At 48.1% G+C, this 21496-nt stretch overlaps 2 protein-coding genes across 9 annotated transcripts; both read right to left on the bottom strand.

Annotated features, from left to right (window-relative positions):
• Nucleotides 1–1229: 1229 nt before the first annotated feature.
• Nucleotides 1230–3370, bottom strand: LOC135982115 (uncharacterized). The gene is made up of 2 exons (XM_065587358.1): nucleotides 2794–3370; nucleotides 1230–1799 (listed from the first exon to the last, which is right to left on the bottom strand). The coding sequence occupies exons 1-2, from the start codon at nucleotides 3368–3370 to the stop codon at nucleotides 1324–1326; spliced, it is 1053 nt and encodes a 350-aa protein (XP_065443430.1). The 3' UTR covers nucleotides 1230–1323.
• Nucleotides 3371–5552: 2182 nt separating this feature from the next.
• LOC112061447 (uncharacterized) lies at nucleotides 5553–20806 on the bottom strand. Of its 8 annotated transcripts, none has more exons than XM_065587401.1 (5): nucleotides 20662–20805; nucleotides 13379–13435; nucleotides 13175–13240; nucleotides 12212–12331; nucleotides 5553–12079 (listed from the first exon to the last, which is right to left on the bottom strand). In XM_065587401.1, the coding sequence occupies exon 5, from the start codon at nucleotides 11271–11273 to the stop codon at nucleotides 7257–7259; it is 4017 nt and encodes a 1338-aa protein (XP_065443473.1). In that variant the 5' UTR covers nucleotides 11274–12079; nucleotides 12212–12331; nucleotides 13175–13240; nucleotides 13379–13435; nucleotides 20662–20805; the 3' UTR covers nucleotides 5553–7256. The 8 variants fall into 8 exon arrangements, with proteins under 8 accessions (XP_065443473.1, XP_065443472.1, XP_065443471.1 ...); XM_065587400.1 differs by lacking the exon at nucleotides 20662–20805 and adding an exon at nucleotides 13534–13682; XM_065587404.1 differs by having other exon boundaries at nucleotides 8301–12079; nucleotides 20662–20806.
• Nucleotides 20807–21496: the final 690 nt, after the last annotated feature.

Raw genomic sequence — 21496 nt, 5'->3', positions numbered from 1 at the left:
GCAAGCACTGGTGGACCACAGGGGACGTTTTACCAACATCTACGTGGGATGGCCGGGCAAGGTTCATGACGCTCGTGTTTTCAGGAACTCTGGTCTGTTTAGACGGCTGCAACAAGGTATTTACTTCCCGGACCACAAAATAACTGTTGGGGATGTGGAGATGCCTATAGTCATCCTCGGGGACCCAGCCTACCCGCTAATGCCCTGGCTCATGAAGCCCTATACTGGCGCCCTGGACACTGAAAAAGAACTCTTCAACTACCGGCTGAGCAAGTGCAGAATGGTGGTGGAGTGTGCTTTTGGCCGTCTCAAGGGGAGATGGAGAAGCTTACTGACTCGCTGTGATCTCAGCGAAACCAATATCCCCATTGTTATAGCAGCTTGCTGTGTGCTCCACAATCTCTGTGAGAGCAAGGGGGAGACCTTTATGGCGGGGTGGGAGGTTGACGAAAATAGCCTGGCTGGTGATTACTCACAGCCAGACAGCCGGGCGATTAGAAGAGACCAGCGGGAAGCGCTGTGCATCCGGGAGGCTTTGAAAGCAAAGTTCCTGAGTGAGCAGGGTAACCTGTGATTTTATAGTTTGTGTACTGAGAAGCTAAACCTGCCCCCGTTTCTTTACCCAGGTAATGTTGACTATCCTATCCAGTTACATACCCCCTTCACCCCCCCTCCAACACACGTGTCGAAATAAAAATAGTTCTACTTTGTTAAAGCACACCGTTTTCTTTAATACTGTTTTAGCGGGAATTTTTTAAAACTGGGACGCAGACTGTGGTGCGGGGCGGGTCTAGTGTTGTGATGCGAATGCAGCTTCTAAACTCAAGGATTGACAGGCTCCGCTGCGGTGGGATGCTTGTTTCAACGGAGCCTGTCACCCCTCCTGATCGGGACTGTGTGTATGGGAGGTCTATTTGACTTTGTGGCAGGGGGAGGACGGTTACAGATCCCATGCTGTGTGGCTCTGTGATCCTGTCTAAGGACCGGCGCTTAAGATCTGTAACTGCCCTCCCCCGCCACAAAGTCACAGAGCAACCCACCCCCCCCAACATTACATCAAAACAACCTCCCAGACTAACCGGGGCAACTAGTCACTGCATCACTGCACTGTGTATGTGCCCTGCTGCTGTGCCTGCCCCCGACTATGTACCCTGCCAAAGGAGACTGTCCTGTCCAATTTCCAACCCCCTTTCCCCTCCTCCTCCAAAAGAACATGATTGAAACAGTAGTTAACAGAAACGAATTTTTTATTATCAACTACACATGGCATTGGGAGGTGAAACTTGGACGTGGGCTTGTGTCAGGCGGGAAGGAAAGAACTTTTCAAATTTTGGGAAATGAGAGCCTTCTGCTACTAGAGCTCTCTGCAGGGGTGGAGTGAGAGTTAGCAGGGACTCTGCCGCCTCTCCTTCTTTGCACTTTGGGTGAGGTGGGTATGGGACTTGGTGGCGGGGGAGGGCGGTTAGAGATGGACTGCAGCGGGGCTCTGTCCTCCTGCCTCCGTTCCTGCAGAACATCCACAAGGCGCCGGAGCGTGTCCGTTTGCTCCCTCAGTAGTCCAAGCAGCGTTTGAGTCGCCTGCTGGTCTTCCTGCCGCCACCTCTCCTCCCGATCCATGTTGGCTTGGTGCATTCGGGTCAAGTTCTCCCGCCACTGGGTCTGCTGTGCTGCCTGGGCTTGGGAAGAGGCCATAAGCTCAGAGAACATGTCCTCCCGTGTCCTCTTCTTCCTACGCCTAATCCGCGCTAGCCTCTGGGAGTGTGATTCCAGGCTAGGTTGTGAGACAGTCGCAGACGGGGCTGTGGAAATGGGAAAAAGGGAGTGAATTCCTCTGAAAGATAAATGTAGTTGTGAACAAAGAACATAGTCTTTCTCTGTGAACAAGACCATGCACAGCACCTTTCACATGCGCACTCAGCACAAGGTCGAATTCTCGGCCTTCGCATTCTGTGCCTGGGGTCTTGAACAGCACATTTGAGAAGCGAGGCAGCACAACGGAATTTCTGTTGCAGGCAGACATGGTAAGCCGTACACTTGTGGCAGTTTAAAACTTTTATATTACCACTGGCCTCATTTCACATTTAAATCAATGTCAGTCCCTGCTGCCAGCAATCCGGCAAGCGGGAACTCTGCCCCTGTCCCACCCCCTCGCGGCTGTCCCCGGGAATGATCCCTTTCGGCTGCCCCTCTCCCGCCTCCACCGCGTGGCTGCAAACCAGCGGTGACAGTTCTGTAAAGGAACGGGAAAGCAGTCCCAACACTAACATTCCCCTACCTAATTAAAAGCAGGTCACCATGGCCGACATCACCCTGATGAGGATCTCCGAGAGCGACAAAGAGAGAATGCTCCGGGAAAGCCTCCAAAGACCAGGGCCGTATGCCGCCCTGCTGTGCAGAGCAATGATCCCCGAGTACCTGATAATCTCGTGGCGCGGCAACGTGTCGTACTTCGGAGGACCCAATAAGGCCGCTCTCCCCAAGAACCTCATGCAACGGCTTTCAAGTTACCTCCAGGAGAGCTTCATCGAGATGTCCCAGGAGGATTACTGCTCTATCCCCGCACATATAGACCGCATTTTACTGTAGCTGCAGTAGCAGGGAATACACAGTAGAGCGGCTTGTGCAGGACAATCACTGAAAACCGGACATTGCTAGATTTCTTTTCAAAACTTGCACTGCCCCTTACTAAACCGTTAAGCGCCTAGGGCACACTAATCATGAACAACCCATTCTTTTAATTGTTAATATTCCTGTTTTGTTAAAAATAAATGTTTAGATGTTTACAACACTTACTGGCTGATCCTTCACCAGATTCTGTGTCCGGGGTAATGGCTGGGGACGCTTCGTAGGGGATCTCTGTAAGGGTGATGAAGAGATCCTGGCTGTCGGGGAAATCAGCGTTGTGAGAGCTGCCAACTGCCTCGCCCTCCTCATCTCCTTCCTCATCTTCCCCGTCCCCTAACATGTCTGAGGAACCGGCCGTGGACAGTATCCCATCCTCAGAGTCCACGGTCACTGGTGGGGTAGTGGTGGCGGCAGCACCGAGGATGGAATGCAGTGCCTCGTAGAAACGGGATGTCTGGGGATGGGATCCGGAGCGTCCGTTTGCCTCTTTGGTCTTCTGGTAGCCTTGTCTCAGCTCCTTGATTTTCACGCGGCACTGCGTTGCATCCCGGCTGTATCCTCTCTCTGCCATGTCTTTAGAGATCTTCTCGTAGATCTTTGCATTCCTTCTTTTGGATCGCAGCTCGGAAAGCACGGACTCATCGCCCCACACAGCGATGAGATCCAAGACTTCACGATCAGTCCATGCTGGGGCTCTCTTTCTATTCCCAGACTGCACGGCCATCACTGCTGGAGAGCTCTGCATCGTTGCCAGTGCTGCTGTGCTCGCCACGATGTCCAGACAGGAAATGAGATTCAAACTGGCCAGACAGGAAAAGGAATTCAAATTCAAATTTTCCCGGGGCTTTTCCTGTGTGGCTGGTCAGAGCATCCGAGCTCGCACTGCTGTCCAGAGCGTCAACAGAGTGGTGCACTGTGGGATAGCTCCCGGAGCTATTAGCGTCGATTTCCATCCACACCTAGCCTAATTCGACATGGCCATGTCGAATTTAGCGCTACTCCCCTCGTCGGGGAGGAGTACAGAAGTCGAATTAAAGAGACCTCTATGTCGAACTAAATAGCATCGCAGTGTGGACGGGTGCAGGGTTAATTCGATTTAACGGCGCTAACTTCGACATAAACGCCTAGTGTAGACCAGGCCTGGGAGACCGCCTCATAAGCCAAAGCAACAACTGCTACCCTTACAGGGCCTTTATAGAATCGGTGCTCAATTACAGCGACGACACCCTCGCCACGCAATTTTCCGCCGGCCTGTTTTACAAAGACACTGCTGGACAGCATGAAGAAACAGAGTTGGATGGAGGGAATCTAGGGTTTGTGAGGCGTGCAAAGCTGACGGCTAGGAGCAGAACGGTAGAGCTGCTGGGCCATTTACATAGCGACCTGTTTTTTCAAGAAAAACTTTTGTTAAACAGAGCGGATGTGAAAATTAAACTGACGCGCAGTAAAGACGCTTTCTGTTTAATGGGCAGTGCAGCTGAAGGCTTTAAACTGCGCATTGTATCAGCGTCCCTTTTTGTGAAAAAAGTACGGGTGGCCCCGGGAGTTCGTCTGGGGCACGCGGAGGCCCTGCTTACCGCTAATGCTAAATACCCTGTGGACCGCGTGGGAATGAAAGTGTTTAGCATCCCCGCGGGCAGCAGGGTCAGTAACCAGGAGAACCTGTTCTTGGGGCAGTTACCCAAAATGCTTGTCCTAGGGTTTGTGGATAACGATGCCTTTAGCGGAAGTTACGCTAAAAATCCCTTTCATTTTAAACATTACAATATTAATTTTGTGGCCTTGTATGTGGATGGTGAACAGATACCGACCAAGCCTCTGCAACCAGACTTCGAGGCAGGACGCTGCGTGAGAGAATACATGAATTTGGTACAGACAGCTGGTAAACACATGAAAGATCGTTCTCTGTTAATTGACCGTGAGGAGTTTGCACAGGGTTACACCTTGTTTGCCTTTGACCTGTCTCCCGACCAGGAATGCGCTGATCACTATTCCCTGATTAAAACCGGGAACCTGAGAGCAGAAATACGTTTTGGGAAGGCTTTAACGGTTACCGTTAATATGATTGTGTATGGGGTTTTTGACAATGTCATAGAAATAAATCAGAGGAGAAACGTTCTGTTTGACTATATGTGAACATGGACACCGTGCAGCTCTCACGTGTCTTATCAACGAACCCTTACACGAAAAAGAATTTCTTAGATGTGTTCCCTTGCGATTGGCTCCCAGAACACAAGCTGTCTCAGAGACCCCTAGGCTTGGTGGTGAACACGCATCCACACAACCAACCGGGTGAACACTGGCTTGCCTTGTATCTGGCGGAGCGTAACCGTGGAGAGTTTTTTGACTCATATGGGCACCCCCCGAACAGTGTGTTGTTTCCTAAAAGCATTATGAAATTTTTAAACAAAAATGCCACAGACGTGTTTCACAATAGACAATTACAAGACCCCCGCTCCGTCGCCTGTGGCTATCACTGTGTGTTTTTCTTACATCAACGTAGCAAGGGTTTATCTTTTGATCGGATTTTAAATTTGTATTCTAACGACTTAGTGCAAAACGACCGGATGGTGATGAATTTTGTAAAAAGTAAATTTAAATTCTTGGGCATGCCTAGCCTTGCTCAAAACATGTTTCAACAAGCCCAGACATGTGTATCTTGCAATGATTTTCATAGCCATGTTACCCAATAAAGCACCCCAGGTGAGGGGTTTAAAGACAAATGATGTTTGGTGTGGTTTTTTTTTTTTTTTTTAAACCAATTGAGGAAAAAAGTACAGATTTTCTTTTTTTTAAATTATAGAAGTGTTTTATTTAAAGCAAAACATTACCATTTTTTTTTAAATTAGAATGTGAAAAATGTTACACACTGAGCCATTCGGCTCTTTTAGCCAATTTTCGTTTTTTAGGCGGCAAAAAAGGGGTCACGGTTTCTCGATCCACCCCGGTGTCAGCAGTCGAGGCCTTGAGGCGTTCCAAAAGATTTCTGTTGGCCGCATTGCCCATGATGGAAGATGGTACGTTCAGTTCCGCCATGGCATTCATAAACACATCCCATCCTTTAGGTACATGCCTGCTAGGAACAGAGCGAGTCTGGGTGACGGCCCTGACTAAGTCGAGCATGTTAGAACCATTAACCACAGAGCCTTTGGACACAAAAGCCCCTTTATCGTTCCACGAAGAGAGATTTTTATCCTGGCCCAGCTTATTTAGCAATACTATTGCATTTTTCTTATAACGCTTATTGACGTTATCCAACACCTCCTGAGCAACAAAGTCTGAGTTCTTTGGTGTTTCTGGGGGTTTGGCAGTTACACTTTGTTCCTGTTCCGGTAGAAACAGACTTATTTTCCCTTTATCCGCTTCGCTCTGTTTCACGTACATTAGGTACCTTTGAAGCACGGCGCTGTAAAGTTTAGCCTTTTCATATTCAGTCAAGTCAGTTCTTTGAAGAACAGACTTCATTTCAGCATCCAGTAAGCGAGTTGCGGTTGTTCTGATATTTTCCTCTGCCGGAGGGGGAGCCCTTAATTGCTCCAACTGGTGGCTGGGCACCAGGAACATTTTTTCTGCATACTCCATTATCGATTAGTTAAAAGCCCCGTTATGAGAGGGATAGCAAAACTTAACAGAGGTCCGATAAACCCCCCAGACTGCTTTACCAGATGCTTTTTTCTTTTAAAAAAAACCCTTTTATTACACAAAGTTTTTATAAGCGTGCGTTTCTTTTTCAGTACACGCACTTGATTCTGTGTTAAAGGAACGTTTCCTTTTAAGGTATTGAGCGCTATTTCTGAGATGGCCGCTACTAGATCGTCAGAGGCTGAACACAGTATAGCTCTCCTTTGCTGTGGGGACGATTTGCTAAGTAATTTTAAAAGGCCCAGGTTTCTTTTCAAGCAGCTAGACATGTTTTCGGTAGCAGCCCCGGCTGTTAAAAAGGGGCCTGCCGATAAGTTCTCTTTTTATACCCGACTGTTTTTTTCAAAGTCTAAACCGCCGGCCAGTCTGGAGGGAAAAGACCAGTTCTTAGTCTATAAGCTTCTGGTGTGGAAGCATTTAAATCCACCACCAGGTAGCCGTAAGGTTTTTTGGTAGCATCCTCAAAAGCTTCTAGAAAAAATTGAGCTTTGCCGGGGTACATTTGCCGAGCGAGCGTAGCGATTTGTAATTTATCCCTGGGGTTTTTGAACAGAACCATGTACTTTGTGTTTAGGTTAATCGTGCGACTCTTTTTTCCCTGACAAAATACGTTTTGAACTATATACATAATGCTCAGGTTTCTGTGATGCACGTACTTGGTAAAAGCTTTCTCGATTTCATCACTTTCACAAGCCGAGTTCATCAGATCGTCTGTGATAATCATATTTACTTTATTAGTAGGAAACAAACTGTCATTGTCAAAAGCCTCAGGCAGCCCCTCCACAAAATTGATAAAGGGATATTTACAAAGCAGTTCTTTATACAGAGGTTGCCAACAACTGTAACACCACACAACATTCTCAAGCATAACAGACAGTGTGTGTTTGGCATTATCCAACACGTTTTTTATAAAGTAACTTTTCCCGCAGTTGCTAGGCCCCGCGAGAATTGCAGAAAAGGGGTGTTTCCACCTCGTATCCATTTTTTTTTCAAAAGCCGTAGGGCAGGGTTTTAAAACCTTCTCCTAGGACCCTCTTGTTGTAAACCACTTTTTGTGTCTTTTTAAGGGTTTTTGTCTCTATTTGCCACTGGTTTTTGTTTCTTACGATAGAGGGCTGCTGCACCTCTATCTTTTTTGAGGTGTTTTCTTGCAGACCCGTGCAATAGTCCAGGACTAGGTCTTTCAAACTGTCGAAGTTGATTTTTTCGCAGTTTGCTACGTTTAGGGTAATACCTTTGACTTTCATACAGGCCTTTCCACCCGATAGCTTATACCCATAGGTTTTTGGGCCTGCCGACACAAACTCGGTGATGTGTTGATCTGGCGGAATTTCGCTCGTGAGGTCCCCTAAATAATCCCCCAGAGGGGGATTCCAGTCACCCTCCCTTTTCACAAAGATCACCGAGTCAGTGTCGTGGTACAGGCACCGCTCTTGCAAACCGTCTAGGAGACTGTATAATTCTAAGCGGGCATAAGCAGTGGTGAAACAGGCTATGAAAACATTGGTGTTGCCAGAAACAGAGTACCGTTCTTTTGCGTGCTTCCACGACACACACGCTGTTTCATCATCGATAAACTCGCAGGATGAAACCTCATAATTGGGGGAGAACAGGTACTGCAAAAGTTCGTTAGGGTCTCTCACGATGCTGGTGTTGGGTAGGTTGGATCTTTGGCCGAATTTACCCCACAGAGAATTTAAAAACAGTTTAGCGATTTGGCGTTTAGCAGGGTTTGATCTGATTTTGTGTTGGCGTAAATGCACGCCTTCTTTCTGGTAGAAATCGCTAACGTACTTATTTTGTTTTTCCTCGTCTGTGCACCAACTGGGATACCCTGAAGCCTCTTGTTTTTGACGGAGGTGTAATTTTATGTACTCTGAAAAGAGTTTATCAGATTTTTCATTAAAATGCCAGATTTCATAGATCTTAGCCACCGCGTACCCCTTCGCTATGGCCGCGTTCAATTCCACCGTGCACCAAGTCCCCAGGATGGCCCGCTCCTCGTCAGTATGGGTGCATGTCTCCCGCTGCTCGGTTTCCGCACAGGTTCGGCATAGCGGGAACATAAGCTTGCCACCCACTCTGACGGGTAACAATGGGAAAAAGAGGCCTCGTGGGGGGTACACTTTAACTTTTGCAATTCCAAAATAATTTGCAAGGGGCCCAAATTTGTCATAGACTATATCGGGGTGTCCGAGAGGGTATTCTTTGGTTTTGTTTACAAAAGGGTACAGGCTGGTAAAATCATAATAGTGAATTTCTTCCCCGGGGTTAGGCTTGTAATATAGGCGGATAGCGTTTGTCCTCCCCCCAAAAAGAGCATCCCTAGGCACGAGAGGCTGGGGTAACCGGGCTCGGTTTAAAAAGTCTGCAAGCTCCCTGTCGGTTTCTTTCATCGCCTCCCACTCGTGCTCCCAAAGAGTCCTCACTACAAAACCAAGGCGTTTCAAATAGTCGGTCTTGAGCTGCGTCTTGTAATAAAGAAACCCAAAAGATGTCCCCGTCATAGGATTTTGTGCTTTTTCACAATAACAGGTGACACAGCCATGGAAAAAACAACCGTTAAACTCAAAGGCTGTGCGTACCCCATCAACATTGGCATAGCCGTCTAAAAAGTAGGGGCCTACCTGTAGTTCCCCACCCTGTAAAGCGTGCCGTATTTGTATATTTTCTTTGTGAGAGATATACAACAGCCACTGAATAGATGGGGTCGAATATCTCTTTTTCTGCCTGTGATAGTTGTCTGGAGGGAGAAGAGCTACCGTGTTAGGCTCCAAAAACATAAACCTGTACATAGCCATGCAGACAGATGCCAGTGTTATGTACGGGAATGGATCTATACACAGTTTTATCTCAGTGAATTTACCAGGTTCTTTCTCTACTACATCTCCCTTCTCCGTCATTTTCATAATCTCTTTTCTGTATAGGATACAGGCCTGTCTCAAAATTTTTACATCCTGCTGACAGTAATACGCGAGCTCTTTTTGCAAGTCAAACACCTCAGAGCTGTGGTCCCGATACCAGTCGAGAAACTCTGCTTTTTCTTTGGGCATCATGCTTTCTACACCATAGTGCTCCATACCGGGCATAGGCCCCACGTAATTTTGATTTTCTAACGTGTTAAAAAAGTGTGGAAAATACCCTTTGCACCCTTCAAACCCCATCGCCTGCGGTAGCTTGCTAAGCTTCATGGGCAAGAAGTTTAAAGAGTCTATAAAACGAATGCCCAGGGCCTTAACTTCCACGCACATTAGTTTACTACCCTGAGTGATCAGTTCTAGGCCCATCTTTTCCTTGAGTAACTGTTTAACAATAAAGTATGCATCATAACCTTTAGAATTGTGTGCTAGGAATGTGTAGTCCCGAAACGCTTTGCCAATAAAGGTCTTTACAAACACATAAAGACACTTATCGCCCTTAAATTCCCAGGATTTTTCTGGCTTTAGGGACATAGCAAAAATGTAATTGGGAGTGTGCACCCCGGTCTCCTGCGTGCATTCAAAATCATAAAAAATATACTTTTCTGAAGATTCAGGCTTTCTAAGGCTGTCCATAAAACAGAGGTGGCCGTCTACATCACCAACGATCAACTCCTGACACTGCTTACAACGTCTCCCTTTACACCTATGCCGCTTGTCCACGTAAGACTGACACTTCTCACACAAAGTTTTAGACAGGCATTCGACTTGGTTTTTTGATGCACAGTCGATATGTCTGTCTAAACACTCTTTGGACCGACAGTACAGTCTACAGCTAGGACACCGCTGCTGCACTCCCACGCTGTCTGAGCACGTTACGCTCAAGCAGAGGCGGCAACGATACCTGCAAGAGTGGTCGTGGCTGTACACCATGTGGCAAAACTCACAATAATTTTTCGCTCCGAACAACTTTTTTACATCCAGAACCCCATAGTAATGCTCATCGTGCAACAGGATAAAATAAGTCTTGGGGCACACTGTGCCCCCCGTTTTAAAAAACCCCCAGCCGCCTTTCGCCGTATACAACACCACCTGTATGTTAACTCCTAAATGCTGTTCAAACTTTGCTACGTCGCTGAGCATAACCTTTTTTTGATCTGACCACCCCAGTTTCTCATGTAACTTTCTTGCCTCCGCTAACAATTCCGCGTCCGTAGGTTTACGATCGGACATGACGGCCAAGAGCCCACCCGCAAAACACAAATTGGTACCGGTGTAAGTCAGGTCTACTAAACACTGTCTCTTTTTATGAATAATTTGACTATTAAGGATAGTATTTAAAACTCTACGAGCGCCCCCACCCCTGTTTTTTACAACTGTCACAACGAGACGCAACGTCCCATCGAGATGCAACTCTCTATTGCTCTGTAGCAGTTTTGAGGTCTGATTTAAAAAATCCTCAGCAGTCAGCTCATTTCTAGTTCTTTTGACCGAAAACAAAGAATTAGTTAAATTACGGCTCTCTAAATGTAACTGAACATAATCATCAGGGCCTACCCTACCATTAATGTCATCGAGCACTAACTGTATTCCCCGGTGTATGGCTTCAACAACCTGCTGAGCTGAATTTATTTGCTCAAGATTGACAAAACAAAATTCCTCACAATACACCGACCCCCCAAATCTGGATACTTCACGTTGCCAACTTCTCACTCTCTCCATATACACCTCGGCATTTTCGGGGTTACTTGGGGGTTCCTCTACGGGATCATTAGCGGCATCTTCTACATCAGATGCTATTTGAGCGTCAAACTCTGAGGCGCCTCCATGAAAGTCATTGGGAGGAGAACGGGCCCCATCTAAAGAGCCCTCTGGGGAATTTGCTAAACCAGAGTCTAATTCCACCTCCCCATTTTCAGACAAGCCAGTTTGAGAGCCTCCAGTAGGGGGCATCTCTTTTTGTTTTTGTTTTTTTTTCCTCATTACCGCTTTAGCCCTTTTTAAAATTTTTACAACAACCCGGGCCTGGAACTTTTTGGCAGCCATCTGTTTATCCCCCAAACGCTGTCCCCCCTTTTGTTTACACATAAACTGATGTGTACCCTGGAAGGTGTCCCTTTTACCCAGGCCACTTTTTGCCACTAGTCATGCCTGCTCAGAGCCACCCTTTCCATCCCTTATGTTTTTCAGCATGGCTCTGAACCAAGCATCATATTTTTTCCATTTCTTTCTAGAATCCCGTTCTTTTAGCCTACCCGAGGATATATCCTCCACCACTTTTTTGAGGAAAGCCTCAACCCCTTCCCAACTACTAAAATATGGGGGAGCTGGGACAAGCTTATGGTTTTGGGAGAATGGTTTGTCAGTTCTTGGTTTTTTATTCACAACCCCTAGAGCGCATGCTCCGGGTTTGTGAATGTGGGCATTTTTGCTCATAGTTTCCTCAGGGCTTGGTGTGGTGGTGACCGCTGAGGAACTGGAGTGCTGGTTGTGTGATTGCAATACCTCAGCATCGCAGAAGCTTTTAGTCCATGGTTTTTTAAACGCAGCCCCTAGAGCGCATGCTCCGGGTTTGCGCACATTCAGAACCCCTAGAGTGCGTGCTCTGGGTTTGTGAATGTGTGTGTTTTCTCTCACAGTTTCCTCAGGGCTTGGTGTGGTGGTGGCCACTGAGGAACTGGAGTTGTGGTGGCGTGGTTGTTTTTTACCAGAGTCTTTTGTTTTGTCCTTGGGTTTGACGTATATGAGGTTTGGACCGCCCGGATGTTTCAGCTGCGCTCTTGCGCTGTTTTGCGTTGTTAAAGGTCTCAAAGCAGATTTCTGGTTTGTTGGCAGTTCTGGAGGAGATGTCCTTGTATCTCTGACTACAGCATTGTCAGAAAAGTTGCCCAGGCCTATAACAGGGGAAAAACAACATTTTACAAAAACTGAACTTTAGCACCTCTCTCACCCACACCTATGTATTTTACTTAAAATAAAAAAAAACCCTCATAGAACAGCCAAACCAATAAGCAAAATATATTTACAGGGCTTCATCCATCCATCAGTCATTGATGCTGGTGAATTTTCCTTTTCAGCTGTCTCTTTCCTTTTTCTTTTCAGCTTGTTTTCCCTCTGGTCTAAGGATCTCTCATGTTTTGACTGTACTGTGGAGCAAACAGCAACATTATTATAAAACACATGAAACCGTCTTGTAAACATACATTACACTTACTTCATTAAAGTGTTTTTCTATTTAAAAAGTCATAGCTTTACAACCAAATAATCCATTTCAGGCTGTACAACAAACAGGTTTTTTAAATACATCTCATTTTGCAAAATAAAAACCAAAACGGCTTTTAAAAATCCATTTTGCAGAAAAACTCTTGTTAGTTTAAAAGCCACATGGTTTGTTCTGACCCCAGCCATGTGCCTTTGGTTTAGTTAGTAGCATCCACCCCCACAGGGCCTTAAACCCATCACATTATACACAGTAAAAAAAAAAAAAAAAAAAAAAACCTATCATAGAATCATAGAATCTCAGAGTTGGAAGGGACCTCAAGAGGTCATCTAGTCCAACCCCCTGCTCAAAGCAGGACCAATTCCCAGCTAAATCATCCCAGCCAGGGCTTTGTCAAGCCGGGCCTTAAAAACCTCCAGGGAAGGAGACTCCACCACCTCCCTAGGTAACGCATTCCAGTGCTTTACCACCCTCCTAGTGAAATAGTTTTTCCTGATATCCAACCTGGACCTCCCCCACTGCAACTTGAGACCATTGCTCCTTGTTCTATGCCAAGTACTTTAAAAAACCTCTGCCTTGCACACACCAGCAGCTTTATAAAACACACCAAACCAAGTTTGCAGCCATACACTTTTTTCAAAAACCCCACAGGCATTTAGAAGCCACATGGTTTGTTCTGACCCCAGCCATGTGCCTTTGGTTTAGTTAGTAGCATTCACCCCCACAGGGCCTTAAACCCATCACATTATACACAGTAAAAAAAAGTTACCTTTCACTGTGGGATAAAGTGTTGCAGGCACATGGTTGTTCTGTTCCCCCTCATGTGTGCTTAAGCCTTCAGGTTCAAGAACAAGCAAAAAATGTTAGTTAGTATTACCATCAAATGCCTATGCAGCCTGTGTAATACTTTTGTTAATTCAACAGTATTAAGCACAACTATAGTTAAAATGTTTTTTTGTTTTGTTTTTTTTACCTTGGCCTGGTGGTAAAATGCAGTTTAAAGTTCCTGGTTCCATGCTAACAGATCACACTGCAATAAAGATAGGCACCATTATTTACTAAAACAGCCTGGGCAAAAAGTGGCCTTCTATAATATATAGTTTCAGAGTTCAAGCCAGCAAGTCTTACCTCTTTTTGCAGTCCAGCAGCTATCCAAGTTGAAAAAGGCCAAAGTGCTGCATACCTGAGGTTTTTATCCCCTCTTAGCCCATTGTTAAACAAAACTTCAACATAGTTTGCTAAGAGGTTAATGTAATGACCCCACCCATAGCATTCCCTTTTGTAATTTGGGAGTGAAACCAGTTTGGGTGGGTGGGTGGGTGTGTGTATGGTTAAAACCCATTCAGTTTAACAGACTAAGGATGGCTCAGTGGTTTAAGCATTGGCTTGCTAAGCCCAGGGCTGTGAGTTCAAGCCTTAAGAGAACCACTTAGGGCTCTGGTTCTCAATATTCTCAAATCAATATTTGGCCCTGCTAGTAAAGGCAGTTCTATGAGAGAAGTATATCTCCATATTAACTTTATTGTACTCAGACACATGTCTGAACTAGCCTTGGTTGTTTTATTGTAAGCACATTTTTAGGATTTTTTCCCCTTCCCCACCACAACATACATTTCAGCTTTTTGCTACACACAAAACACAAGAGCTAATTCTCACAAACAATTTATTTTTTTTATTTAAAAAACATACAGCTTCTTAAAAACAAAACCAAAATGCTTTATTAAAACTTTTTAGCGCACTTAAAGGCCAAAAGCCTTCTAACAAAACACAAATAGTCACAAGCCCCCCTTTTAAAAAAAAATTACAGCTACCAAGTTTTATATCGCATGTTTGTCCCCTCACCATTCTCTAACTTAATCCTTTTAGATTTCTTACAAATAGTTTTTTTCTTAAGCAGGGTTCTGTAACAATTTCTGTGGACTAGACGGTCAATATAACGCTCTAAGCAGGCATCTTCCGGTTTGGTCATTTTCCTTAGAACACGGTCAGGGTCTGCACTAAATTGCACAGCATTTATCAAGGTCACCCCTTGCGCTAAATGTTCTTGGGTTAGGCACAAACATTGCATACCATAGCCTATGGCAACAACAGTGTTTAATAAGCTTTCCAAACACAGCTCAGCACACAGGCCCCGGAGCTTGCTGTTTATATCCACTGAAGTCCAAGTCACACAATCATGGTGCCTTTGGCCTGGCGCATCTATGACACAGCCCTCACAATCTTCAAAAAGCTTTTCCCTAAGGCAGTGCTTAAGGACAGCATAAACAGCAACGCGTACAATAGTCCTCATGACTTTTTTACGCTCACGATGTGGCACTGGCTCAGTTAGTTCTATGCCAAGCCGCCTCCTAAACTCCTCATAGCCATCATCCTCGGAGTCCTCTTCAACAACTCGTATTGGCGTTGAGCAAAAACATGGTGGGCCCAGTTCATCTTCGCTGCTTGATGCATCGCTGTCCGGGTCCTCTAGAAAGGCATCGTTGAGCTGTTAAAAAATTTCAAGAAAGAAAACGTGTAAGCACCCCCGCTGCTTGTTTTTTAATTTACGCAACCCCGGTTCCTAACCCATCGACCGCCGCTTCTTAAGCATTCATTTACCTGAGCGCCGTCTTTTCCGTTCGCTTTGTCCACTGGTGACTCCCCCGAGCCACAATCGCCTTCCACCTCTGAGGGAATGGACAAAGAAAGGCCGTCACGCTCACCGGTCTGCCTCACGAGGGTTTCGGGGTCGGGTTCCGGCGTATCCATCAATGGCTGGGCCAAAGGGCTCCCCTCGGTCGCTCCCTCCTCCTCCTCGGAACTGTCGCTGATGTAGCGCTTTCTCCGAATAGTGTGTGGGTGCCTCAGCTTCCCCGATGCAGTTCTTAAGTATCTAGGTGGTAGGAGAAGGGGGTGTGATTGTTGCAGAGCCCTAGAGGGCAGATGTGATGCTGTCTGGACAGTAAATGGCCAACACTCGGTCTCCTGGCAACTAATGACCTGGGCCCCTGCTCTACAAAGGTGCCAACTGAAGGTGTTGGAGAACAAAGAAATCAGGTGACCTCCTGGCCCAGGAAAGGAACAAAGGGAGAGGAGGGGCTGGAAATTTTCAGTTTGGGGCTGGCTGGGGATGTGGAATGAGGTGCAGATGTGGTTGTCTGGCTCACTGCCCCCCAAAATGGACCCAGCTGAGGGGTCCTGTTCTCTGTACCTACAAGCTCTGTTTTAGACCGTGTTCCTGTCATCTAATAAACCTCTGTTTTATTGGCTGGCTAAGAGTCACGTCTGACTGCGAAGTGGGGGTGCAGGACCCTCTGGCTTCGCCAGGACCCAGCCAGAGCGGACGCGCTGTGGGAAGCGCATGGAGGGGCAGAGGATGCTGAATGCTCCAAGGTCAGACCCAGGAAGGTGAAGCCGTGTGAGCTTCTTGCCCTGAAGACAGTCTGCTCACAGAGAGGAGACTTCACCAGAGTCCTGACTGGCTTCCTAGGGAGCAGTTCCAGAGCATCGCCCGGGGACGCCGTGACAGGTGCCACCTCCGGGCGGTTTGGGGGATTAACTCTGGGAGGCTGACGTCCCTTCCTGTGGTTGCACGCCATCTCTGTCTCTCAGTGTGCAGCCCTTCTCTTGCTCCAGGAGCTTCTGTTGGCTCTTTGTGACTCGGCCCTCTGGCCAGGTCACTAAGTGGTTTTCCCTTCTGGAATGGAGACTCTGCTCCTCAAGAGGCATCAGGCATTTCTCACGCCCGCTGCCCTGACCCTGTCACTCCTCCAGTGACCCAGGCAGTCTTCTAGCTTACTGCCCCAGACAGCACCACGCAGCAGGGGTTGGTAGGGGACCCAGGCTGGTTCTCTGCTCTGTGGTCCAGTCCAGGGCCCTTTACTGAGCAGTCTGCAGCTACCCTAACCTTACTGTCTCCTAGCGCCACCCGAGTAGCAGCTAATGGCAGAATTCCATGATGTGGTCCAAAAACGGAAAGTAACGGGCAACGATCCATCACCAAGGGAAAATGCCTACAATACCGATAGGTTCAAATTCCAAAGATAATCAAGGAGATGTCGTCTCTAACTCCAGCTCGGATTGGAGATCTGACTGCCATCTCTGACCCAGATGCTATCTCGGACTCCCGCTTCTGATAATACGTGTAGTGCTAGGTCTTGGTCAGTGTCATGCTGATGTGTCCTTTCTTCTGGCATTTTCAGCAAATAACCTGATGCGCCCAGCAATCCTTCTCAGAGTGCGTAGTTTGCTCACAATGGTCACATGGAAATTCCTTATGCTCCCGTGGTCCTCTGTCTTGCTGATGCGGGAGGCAAACTTCTTGGTTCTCTAAATTTCAGAGAATCCTTCTCTGCGGTCTCCATTGCAACTGCTACTTCAACAGCCTTCTTGAATGTAAGTGCCGATACAGTCAGTAACTTCTTCTGGTCCTGGTCATTGGGTAATCCAGAGACTAACTGGCTGTGCAGGGCCTCACGTAATGTTTGTCCGAACTGACAGTGATGTCACAAATTCCATAAAGCAACGACAAACTGTGCTACAACTCTCTTCTTCCCGGATGTTGCTGATGAATCTGGTATCGTTCTGCTATCTTCAAAGAAATAGGAGAAAAATGTCCCTGCATCGCTGCACTAACTGTGGCATGCATGGTAGGTCCAGGGACCATAGGTACTGAAAAAAAATGGTGGGTGCTTAGCACCCACTGGCAGTCCCCCATCAGCACCTCGCCCTCCCCACTGCGCCTTCCGCCCACCATGGATCAGCTGTTCTGCGGCGTGCAGAAGGCGCTGGGTGGGAGAGGGGAGCCTGAGGGTGGGGCATGCTCAGGGGAGGGGAAAGAGGAGGAAAAGGCGTGTGGGCAGAGCAGAGGCAGGAAGAGGCAGGGTTGGGATGGGGCCTTGGGAGAAGGGGTGGAGTGGGGGCGTGGCCTGGTGCCCCTCCCTCCCCCTGGCATATTAGAAAGTCGGCACTTATGCCAGTCGGCGCTTATGCCAGTTGGAAACCAGAGGTCAGGCAGCAGTCCGCTTGCCTTTGGACCCATCACTGACAGCAAGGCTGAAACTCACTGTCTGTCTGGAACCGTGTTGCAGGTTACCAATTGCTGAAAACGTTGGAGGTGAACCACCCACGATTCGCAGGTGCTGTTGAACGTCCCAACACTGCCCACAAACAGCTTTGGGTCACGTCTCACCTGGGCTGGATTTGTCAGGGTGAAAGATCCCATGGCCTAGTAACAAGTCTCCTCCACCAACTAGCATTTAAAATCTCTAACTTGTGCTCATTTTCGCTCATTGACTCCAGATCAGATCCGACCAGCATGCCAGTTAAAATAATAATACCTAGCTCTTATAGGTGATGGTTTTCCAGCTCTGCAGATTCACCTGGGATCTGAGAGTCAAGCTGGGTCCTTCCCTTCCCATGCATCATCCCCAGTAATAAACATTTTGCAGGGCCAAGATGCTGTTGGTTGCACCTGAGCAACCTGCTCTGCTGTTTATGGGATTGCACCTACCTCATAAAGCTGAAAGGGACCCTGAAAGGTCATTGAGTCCAGCCCCCTGCCTTCACTAGCAGGACCAAGTACTGATTTTTGCCCCAGATCCCTAAGTGGCCACCTCAAGAATTGAACTCATAATGCTGGGTTTAGTAGGCCAATGCTCAAACCACTGAGCTATCCCTCCCCCAAGTGTTCTGGGTTGTAATTTAGGAGGCAATTGATGCCCAAGGAGGGACAGACTCCAGCTTGCTGGAGGTGTAGTATGGTGGCTCGGCAAGACTCTCAGGGGAAAAGAGATCTGCTGATTAAGCAGCTGCCATTTTGACACATTATTATTATTAATCACATACAAAAACCTACATTCAAAGAATGCTCTTTAGGCTGCAAAGTCGAGCACTCGGAAGTTAGGAAACGCCAGACAGACAGTTGCATGTGCAACCCGCTCTCTGGCGCCGTGCGTGTCCCACGTGTGCACTGATGCAGTCAGCGACTAACTCATCACGCAGCGGCAGGCAATGGCCGTGTGCTCGAGCAAGGTCTGGGCCAAAGGGCTGGAGCCGCAGCCAGGCCTGGCCATGAGTACACAGATCCAAGCTCTGCAGCTGAAGGGCTGGCCCGGAGTTCCCCTTCCAGCAGTGGGACTCTCCACGCCCATTTGGCAACGCTGCCGGATGGAGAGGCGAGTCCCAGCCCCACACTCCTTCCGCCCCACCCTCTCTTGGCAGCCGCGTCCGTGCTCCAGCTGGCCCCACTCTACCAGGGCATGCTGGAATATCCAAAGCTGAATCCAAACCCAAAGCCCGAGAGCATCCCCCACCCCAAGCCCTAAGACGTGGTCCCTGAGGCTGGCCCGCAGGGAGTCCACGCCCTGGTGAGGTCAATCAATGCAGCCTGTTCCCGAGAGCAGCAGCTAGCCGGAATGGAGCGTGGACCCAGGCTTCACATGTCTGGCCAAGGCCCCGCTTGGGCTGCAGGACGTCAGGACACTGCCTGGCCTGACGCCGGGTGTCCAGGAGGGACTTGTCAGCCCCTCGGGGAGCATTCTCCCATAACTATGTATTCCCTGGGTCGGGCGCTATTCAATATTTTCATTACTGACGTGGATAATGGAGTGGAGAGTACGCTTATAAAATCTGTGGATGACACCAAGCAAGGAAGGGTTGCAAGCACTTTGGAGGACAGGGTTAGACTTCAAAAAAACCTTGAGAAATCGGAAAATGGGTCTGGAATCAACAAGAGGCAATTCAACAAGGACAAGTGCAAAATATGTCACTTAGGAAGGGGGGGGGGCAAAAAAAAAATCAAATGCACCACTACAAACCGGGGAATAACTGGCTAGGGGATTGTACTGCTGCAAAGGGTCTGGGGGTTACAGTGAATCACAATATGAACATGAGGCAACATTGTGGTGTAGTTGCGAAAAAGGCGAATATCCTTTTGGGGTGTATTGGCAGGAGTGTCATATGGAAAATAGGGGAGGTAATCATCCCACTCTTCTTGGCACTGGGGAGGCCTCAGCTGCAGGACTGTGTCCTGTTCTGGGCAACGTACTTCAAGGAAGAAGTGGACAAATTGGAGAGAGTCCACAGGAGAGCAACTAAAAGGATAAAGGTTTAGAAAACCTGACCTTGGAGGAAAAGGTTAAAAAAACTGGGTATGTGCAGTCTTGAGAAAAGACGACCCAATAACCGTCTTCACGTATGTTCTGGGCTGTTATAGAGAGGGTGGGGATCAATTATTCTCCTTGGCCACTGAAGGTAGGGCAAGAAGGAAGGGGCTTTGTCTGCAGCAAGGGAGATTTAGATACTAGGGAAAACGTTCTAACTCTGAGGGGAGTTAAGCTCTGGAACAGGCTTCCAAGAGAGGTTGTGGAATCCCCGTCATGGGGGATTTTTAAGAGCAGGTTGGACAAACACCTGTCAGGGCTGGTCCGGGTTTATTTGGCCCTGCTTCAGCACAGAGGCCGGGACTTGATGACCTCTCGAGGTCCCTTTCAGCCTGTCATTTCTATGGTTCTATGATCATCTGGTTTGAACAGGTCCCTACAAACCTCTGCTCTTTGGACCCAGTGGAAGAAACCTCCAGAGGGCATGGGACCCAAAAGCCCCTTGAGGCACATGCTAGGAGCTTTGTCTTGTCTGGGATTTTTACGATTCAATCCAACCAGAAACAGAGGCAATGGCTATATGGGTAGGACTCTGGGGCTTTTGACATCCAGCCAACATCCACGCTTCATCCGGCCTGGGGTTCATGTTCTCACCAGAGCCCCTGCCTGCTTGCACCCCTAAACGCCATCCCTAGACTTAACGTAGCGATGGTTGCCCCGGACACTGTTGCATTATTTGTGTTGGTGGAGTTCGGTGCGTAGTGCTGGCCTGACAGTCCTAGGGACTGAAATCCCCAGCTCAGGTACAACACGGTAACCGTGCAAGCGTCCCCCGAGCTGCCCTGCCCAGCTGCCTCATCTCTCTAGTGGGGGTAGGGCATGTTCGGTGCCCAGGGGCCCATCCAGGCCTTGGTCCATATGCTTAAAAATTTGAGATGCAGAGAACAGCTTTCACGGCGAGTTCTCTGCTACCTTTCCGTGCACATGGCCGCTGAGCGAAAGAGCCGAGTGGTTCCATTGCATCTGGAGCGCCCCCTCACCCCAAAGCAGCTGTGAGGATTAACAACAGCTCTTGTTGGAGCTCATGCCCCCAGGGTGTGGGAGTGGTGCCCATTTTTCCATGGGCAGAGAGTTCCTGCAGAGCCTTGCTCAGGGAGGCTCTCTCGGCACTTACCATCCTCGCAGAGGTTCAGTTTGGACAGGTTCCTTCCATCAAATGACTCCTCAAAGATGGAGCCATTCTCCCGCTCGCTGAAGGTGTGCAGGTACATGGCCTTGTTCTCCATCCTCTCGCTGCCGGGGAAACAGAACAGGCAGGTGAGAGACTGCACAGGGGGAGGGGGGGACGACACACAGACAACACAGGGCTCTCCACTAGCTCATGCGGTAGATGCCTCCGGGTTTGGAGCTGACGGAGCAGGGTTTTCGCCGTGGCTCTGCAGGGTTGTGGGGGGAAATATGTGGGTCATAGAATATCAGGGTTGGAAGAGACCTCAGGAGGTATCTAGTTCAACCCCCTGCTCAAAGCAGGAACAACACCCACTAAATCATCCCAGCCAGGGCTTTGTCAAGCCAGGCCTTAAAAACCTCCAAGGAAGGAGACTCCACCATCTCCCTAGGTAATGCATTCCAGTGCTTCACCACCCTCCTAGTGAAATAGTGTTTCCTAATATCCAACCTGGACCTCCCCGACTGCAACTTGAGACCATTGCTCCTTGTTCCGTCATCTGCCACCACTGAGAACAGCCGAGCTCCATCCTCTTTGGAACCCCCCTTCAGGTAGTTGAAAGCAGCTATCAAGTCCCCCCTCACTCTTCTCTTCTGGAGACTAAACAATCCCAGTTCCCTCAGCCTCTCCTCATAAGTCATGTGCTCCAGACCCCTAATCATTTTTGTTGCCCTCCACTGGACTCTCTCCAATTTGTCCACATCCTTTCTGTACTGGGGCCCCCAAAACTGGACACAGTACTCCAAATGCGGCCTCACCAGTGCTGAATACAGGGGAATAA

The sequence above is a fragment of the Chrysemys picta genome, chromosome 3, assembly GCF_011386835.1.
Source record: "Chrysemys picta bellii isolate R12L10 chromosome 3, ASM1138683v2, whole genome shotgun sequence".
In the NCBI taxonomy this organism is placed as follows: domain Eukaryota; kingdom Metazoa; phylum Chordata; order Testudines; family Emydidae; genus Chrysemys; species Chrysemys picta.
Note: the sequence above shows the minus strand (reverse complement) of the source record. Positions and strands in the feature narration are given on the sequence as shown.